The 7,130-nt window shown below is 40.1% G+C and overlaps 1 protein-coding gene across 1 annotated transcript; it reads right to left on the bottom strand.

Annotated features, from left to right (window-relative positions):
- Nucleotides 1-331: 331 nt before the first annotated feature.
- LOC139468839 (caspase-3-like) lies at nucleotides 332-2,259 on the bottom strand. The gene has a single exon (XM_071250975.1). The coding sequence runs from the start codon at nucleotides 2,237-2,239 to the stop codon at nucleotides 932-934; it is 1,308 nt and encodes a 435-aa protein (XP_071107076.1). The 5' UTR covers nucleotides 2,240-2,259; the 3' UTR covers nucleotides 332-931.
- Nucleotides 2,260-7,130: the final 4,871 nt, after the last annotated feature.

Raw genomic sequence — 7,130 nt, 5'->3', positions numbered from 1 at the left:
ATAATGTGGGGGTGGGGTGGGTGGGGTGGTTGGGGTTGGGGGTACTTTATGCTATGGGGAGCTGTAATAGACTCGAGGCGGGGATAATGATTTGATCTTTTCAGCGAGCCGTGGGTCCGAAACTGCTTATCCTTGTACCGGGCCAGGCATATCGATATAACATATGGGTTTATACGTTCAGAATATTACCCGTCAAAGTGATTTTTATTCAGAACCAAAGTATTATTAGTAATCTTTCTGGCTTTTACAATTTCTGTTCAAGCATAGCTTAAGTGCATCAACTTAATGATGTAGATTAACTGGTCACTCACTAAGAGCAACTACGCAAATATTCCACTTGAAAGCATGAATTATATCAAGTTCAAAGCAGTTTGATAAATGACATTACTCATGCACAACTATATCCCTGACCAATAAGTTTCTGAACATACAAAGATGATGTTCCATGTCTAACTACATTTAAAGCTGCTCTGAAAACACATCTGATAAGCTTATGCATACTTCTCTGTTTAAGTGTGTTTTCATGGTGCGCTATGAGTATGCAGTCGTGAATGGAAATGGCGGGACACAAATGTCCCTTATTATTTCAGGATTTTATAATAATAGAGGCAGTCATGATACAAATATATATATCTTTGTAAATGTATTCGGTTGACTGTTGAATGTATTCTTGTAAAGTCCTGTGTCAGTAACTAAACGTATAACTGGACATTTATCTCATAACTGCCTGTGTTTTTTGTCACTGTACATGTTTCTTCGCGGTGTCTGAAGTGCGGGACACTATCCATAGATTACATTCAGCCATTGTTTCATGTTCCCTTGACAACACACGTATCCAACTACACACCAAGTTTCATCATTCACATATTACAGACATTCATGGGTGTCTGTTGCCTTGGCAATATATTTCCAATATCATCATTGCCACATCTCATGACAACCTCTTCAGGTACAGGCGCTTTCGAAGCCGTGACTGGAACATTGGCATCTGTTTAAATGACCCTCCAAAGTTCATAGCAGCAACCTCCCCGTTAACCATGGTCAGAATATCCACCATGTGATTCTCAGGAAAGTTCTGAATTTTGTTGCACAGCGTCGATATAAACGGAGAACCTCTGTCGGGGTAACGATACGCAACAAATCCTGTAATAGTAGAATGTGCTATTAAAAGGTCTCCGAACTCCGGCACAGTTGGTCTCTCTCGAGTGACTTCGGGAATTGCTGCAGAGTCTGAATGAGCGTTTGCTGGTGATTGGACCATGGAACCCTGACATGCCTGAATTATGAACAGCTTGGGCTTCCCCGCTAGACTAGGACACTGCTGGGCAGAAAACAACGATGTTAGTCTGTCAAGGTCGATTGTCAGGCCGTCTACTCCCAGAATACTGTTGCGTGATCCATGAGACATGATGAAACAGACAAACATACTGTTCATTGTATGATCCATTTTAGATATATCGTGCATTCTCCTGATGAGTGATGAAACATCTTTGTTCTCAATGTACCTCATATCAAATCCAAGTGGTCCAAATGTGGATTCGATGTTCTCTACGTCCTTAACAGCCCCGTCTCGATACGGCAAGTTTTCAAAAGTGTCGTTGTTAACAATAACACACAAACCAGCTGTTTCTTCAACTGCATAGATTTGCACTCCCGAGTGGGGATCACTATTCCGAAGGGCCACTTCTAGCTGTGCTGGGCTACTGTTGATTACAAAACGTTCTTCCAAAACTTGTTGAAGAACATCAACCAACATCGGTTTGATATTGCAGCCAGTTTCAGCTGATACAGAAAAGTGGCCCTTAACTGGTCCGAACTTGTTGATGAATGCATCTACAGCCTCCAGTCGAACGTCGTTCCTGTCTAACCTATCACATTTGTTTCCCACAACAAAAGTATTTGGATTCCCTATCATGAAATAATGACACCAGATATATCCCATTTGTGCTCTATCAAAGCTAGCAGCTTCCTCTCTGTCATAGAACAGTAAACACGCATCTGCCTTATGGTACGCAAAGGCAAGAGCTCCATTGGACTTCACACCTCTGTACTCCGTGATGTTTACAAGAACTGGAACTCCAATAAGTGTCTCCAGATCCAGTTCAACAACATAACACCTCTTACCAAGTTTGAGCTTCTTGCAGTGTCTTGTATTAGCCAGCTGTCGTATGAAGAGAGATTTGCCCGATCCTTTAGATCCGAGAACATGCAGGGACACAACCCTTCTACCTTCGGCCATCAGGATCACACAACCTCTCCTTGGACCTACAAAATAAGGGTCAGATAGTTCTTGGCAAGGCGAACACATGGTCAATTCATTGATATTTGCATCATTACTATTCACAGAATATCATCCTAAGAGTATCATTATTTTTGCCGCCTTCCCCACCCAAATGGATGGATGGATAGATGCATCCATCCATCCATCCATTCATCCACCCACCCACCCACCCACCCATCCATCCATCCATACACGGATTTGAGATTCAGTAATAAACATTATCAATTGGGGTTTTTATACTCAAATTACCACAATTTATCTACTCATGAACAAAATACCACCTGGCTAAAGCATCAATGATGGAGGTCTTGAACAGTCGGAATAGGACTACATCTCCCAGTGCTGGGGAAGTGATTATAACTATATACCGTACACTTGAGCATGTATTTATAAACATGAAATAATCTAATCACAGTCCAAGGGGCTTTACATTCAATGTTTTGGATAGTATGGATTCATATCGTGGATTTATGAGTGAGTGAGTGAGTGAGTTTGGTTTTACGCCGCTTTTAGCAATATTCAAGCAATATCACGGCGGGGGACACCAGAAATGGGCTTCACACATTGTACCCATGTCGGGAATCGAACCCGGGTCTTCGGCGTGACGAGCAAACGCTTTAACCACTAGGCTACCCGACCGCCCCTTCGTGGATATATGACTAACCTTCAGGTTGAAACTTTGAACTCCCTGTTTACTTTATCATACTTTCACCAAGGATCGACTTTCAGAGGCGACTAGCGATGGGTTTCAAAGAGGTGTCAAACATGTAAGGCCTCGGGAAAGCTTTGAAAAGGTTTCATGGTACCCATTTCCTAATTCGACGCAAAAGTGACAAAACTAATGTCCGATCCAATCCCTATTTTGACTTGTACCATACCAGAGCTCCAGATAACTTTTTGAGCAATTGAGTTTTTACTCTAGGGTTTCTATTTTAATTGGTTTGTTACATTTTTCATTGGGTAACCAAAATTTGTTCACCCATCTATTCATCACTCTATTGGTTGTTTTTTTGTGTTTTTTTTTAAAAAGCGTGAACATTTTAAGATTTAAAAACAAATAAATAATGTTCTAGCTGTATATAACTGTTCCAAATATATAGGCTTGACTAGGAAAGTAAATTATCTCGTAATTTTGTTTAGGAAATTAGCTCCTTTGAAGGTATGCTGAAAAAGCTTATTTATTTATTTATTTATTTATTTATTTATTTATTTATTTATTTATTTATTTATTTATTTATAATTCTTTCTTTTTTTTTGGGGGGGGGGGGGGGGGGATTTTACACAAATACGCAGCTAATCTGCAGCTCTGCATACACTGTCTTTTACAAGTAAACAATTCTTGCCTTTGCATGTGTTTGTGACGGGTGTCATCGGTGCGGCAGGAGACCATCATCATTTGATAATGACTCAAAAACACGTGTTCATTATTTATGTAATCGTACTGTCGACTCTGCTTTTTGAAGGGGTTTTGTCGTTTTTTATTTACAACTTAAAAAATATTTGCTTATTGTCATAAATCAGGATTAAGGAAAAAAGGAATTATGGAAATTTACTACTCTGCCGACCCTATGTTTGTAACTTCCATTTTGTTTACAAATACTAATGATAATCCGTTCTTAATCTGTAGAATCTTCCTTTAGAAGTCAAAATTATATATTTAGTTTTTATGATGACAAGCGGGGCAAATCCTGCCCTAACGTCCTCTGCACACACACACACGCACGCACGCATGCACGCACGCACGCACGCACGCACATACGCACTCACTCACTCACTCACTCACTCACTCACACACACACACACTCACTCACTCACTCACTCACTCACTCACACACATACACACACACACTCACACACACAGACAATTGTGAAGCGAAATGTAAGCCATGATTAAAGTGAGTCAGGGAGTTGGGTTTAACGCCGCTTTTAACAGTATTACTGTTATATCACGGCGTGTCAGCTTAATGTGAGAGGAAAGTCCAAAGTGATGCAGGTCTCAGACGTTTACCACTTCGGTGAAACCCACGAGCTCGGGTATGGTGCTGACAAACCTAGAAACACAATCGGGGCGAACCGGGATTCGAACCCACAATCATAAGTTTCTGGCGTGCCCAAGGGACGCAACCCTGCGCGCCGAATCGCGGCGCCTTAGACGACTGGGCCACCCGTGCAACCCGCCATGATTAAAAGTAGGACACATGCTTAAACAAAGATTCAACAAATAGCCTAGACGGGATTTTTAACTTTTGGTATATGATAGAGTATGACTTGTAGATACAAGCCTAATACTTGGATACTTAACTGCTCAAACAAGATCCAGGTCTAACATGTTTTCATTTCAAGATATGAAGGGATAGTGTGGCCAAACAGCATCCATAAACGTCTTTGATAGGCATTTAGAAGTTGGAGTACTAATAAAGGATAAGAATTTATGGATGAACAACTTCTTTATTACAATTATGAGCAATGTTTCGGTGTAGGTTCTAACACTGTTATCAAGCAAGTGATTTACAGAGTGCGGTTGGCAAGTACTTGGTGATAATTGTAGTTCTTAATTGTAAGAAAGAAGTTGTTTATCCATAAATTCTTACAAGATAGACACAATTTTTATGGATAACAACTTCTTTAATACTGTAAAAGGCGACGTTTCGGTATAGATCCTTATACCGTTGTCAAGCAAGACTGAATGAGGGTACTTACTTACTTATATTGGAGATTTAACGTGCGCTTTCCGACTGCAAGCGTATGTCGCACACGGGCCCGGCCAGGCCATTTAATGTGTTTCCAAAAAGGGGAAAAGTGAGTTTGTGCAACCCAGGAGGGGGCTTTAGGGGTTACTTATATAGTAATTTTGAAATTTTGAGATTTGGAAAGAATGCCAAGAGTGGGTGGGGGACGAACTAAGGGAGCTGTGTGTGTTGGGTGGTTATCAAATAAGGTAATTTTGGTTTTAATATTTTATTTGGGGTTTAAATGCGACTAATTAGTCCTGTTTTTATTAGGTATATGCCTAAGGCTTTGAATTTTTCTAATTTATTTTGTGGATTTAGGATTGATTCTAGTGTAAGTCCGGTTTTAAGATTTAGGGTGGTCTGTAGTGTTGTTCGGTGTGTTTGGTAGTGTGTGCAGTGAATGAGTACGTGTTCTGGTGTTTCTTGTTGTTTGCAATGTGGGCAGTTTCCTGTTGTGTGTAGTTTAGCTATTTTACGGTGATTATTTAGTTTGGTGTGGCCTGTTTGTAGTTTGGTAATTATTCTGTCGATTTTTTTGGATGGGTGTAGTATTTTGGGTTTATTTAGGTTTTTTTTGAGTACTTTCCTGATTTGGCTATTTGAGTTTTGGTATATATTTTGCCATTTTTTGTTAATTTTTTGTTTAGTGACACTTTTGATTTCTGATTTTGAGCTGGGTAAGTTTAAGCTTATTTCTGGGAGTTTAAGGGATAATTTTGCTGCTTTATCTGCCTTTTCATTTCCAAAGATTCCTACGTGGGCGGGGATCCAAATGAACTCTATTTGTTTACCTACCTTAGTTAAGTTGTTTGAGCTATTGAGTATTTGATTTATTAGTTTGGGGCGGTTTTTAGTGTTTTTATTTTTGAGGGCTTGTAGTCCACTGAGAGAGTCGGTTAGGATGAGGATTTTTTGGTGTGTTTTAGATTGCTGATTGTGTAGTGCTGAGGCCATGCCCATTAGTTCGGCCGTGAATATGGATTGGTTGTTTGGGAGTCGGTAAGATTGTGTGTCTTTGGTTGGTTGTGCGATGTGGACTCCGAAACCTGTGTGTTTTGAGATCGGATCTGAGGATCCGTCTGTGTATATGTGACACCAATTTGGCCAATGTTCATGTATGTATGCTAGTGTGGTGGTTTTAGCGATGTTAGGATCGGTCTGTTTATTTAGTGTATCGGCTAGTGTTGTGTCTATTTTTGGTATTTTAAGTTTTGGAGTGAAGATATTGGATGATTTATTGTTTTGTTTAAGATTATTTATTTTGTGTTCGTTTAGGTAATTGGTTATTCTTTGGGAAATTGGAGTAAGTAGTGGATGTTTCCGGGCTAGGGCTTGGTTTCTAGGGCTAATATTTTGTTTTATTAAGTTTTCGATTAGTGGGTTTGATTGGGACGCAGCCCAGAAGTTTAGGGTAAGTTGTTCCCTACGTAGTTTAAGTGGCATTTCTCCTGTTAAGGCCTGGAGTGAGGTGGAAGAGGTGCCATGTTGAGTTCGTGTGATTAGTTTTAGGGCCTGATACTGGATTGAGTCTAGTTTTTTAATGAGAGAGTTGTTTAAGGTGTCGTAAATGGCACTGCCATAGTCTAGTTTGGACCTAATTAGTGATATATAGAGTGAGAGGAGGGTGTTTTTAGAGGCCCCCCAGTTGGAGCCGGTTAGGCATCTTAACGTGTTTAGGTCTTTGCTGCATCTGGTTACAAGGTTTTTAATGTGAGCATCCCAGGTGAGATGTTCATCGAAGATTAATCCTAAGAATTTGGTTTGTTTTTGGAATTTGATTGGTTTGTTGTTTAGTTGGAGGTTTAGGGTGGCGGGTTGCATATTTTTGTGTTTAAATACTATTCCTGTGGTTTTTTCTGAGTTTAGGGAGAAGCCCCATTTGTCAGCCCATTTTTGTATTTTATTTAGAGATTTTTGTAGTAAGTTTTGGGCCATTTTAATGCTTTTAGTGCGGATCCAGAGGGCTCCATCATCCGCGAATTTTGATGTGTTTACTTTGGGGGATAGTCCCTCGAATAAATCGTTAATCATAATATTGAAGAGTGTTGGGCTTAGGATGCTGCCCTGGGGAGTGCCATTTTCTAGGGGACATTGGTCCGATAGCGTTTGGTCTATGC

This window comes from Haliotis cracherodii, unplaced genomic scaffold (assembly GCF_022045235.1).
Source record: "Haliotis cracherodii isolate W230 unplaced genomic scaffold, xgHalCrac1.p SCAF_2, whole genome shotgun sequence".
Taxonomy (NCBI): domain Eukaryota; kingdom Metazoa; phylum Mollusca; class Gastropoda; order Lepetellida; family Haliotidae; genus Haliotis; species Haliotis cracherodii.
This window is presented reverse-complemented; position numbering and strand designations above follow the sequence as displayed.

Coding starts and splice junctions, on each gene's coding strand:
- LOC139468839 (XM_071250975.1), bottom strand. CDS start 2,239: ATGGCCGAAGGTAGAAGGGTTGTGTCCCTGCATGTTCTCGGATCTAAA.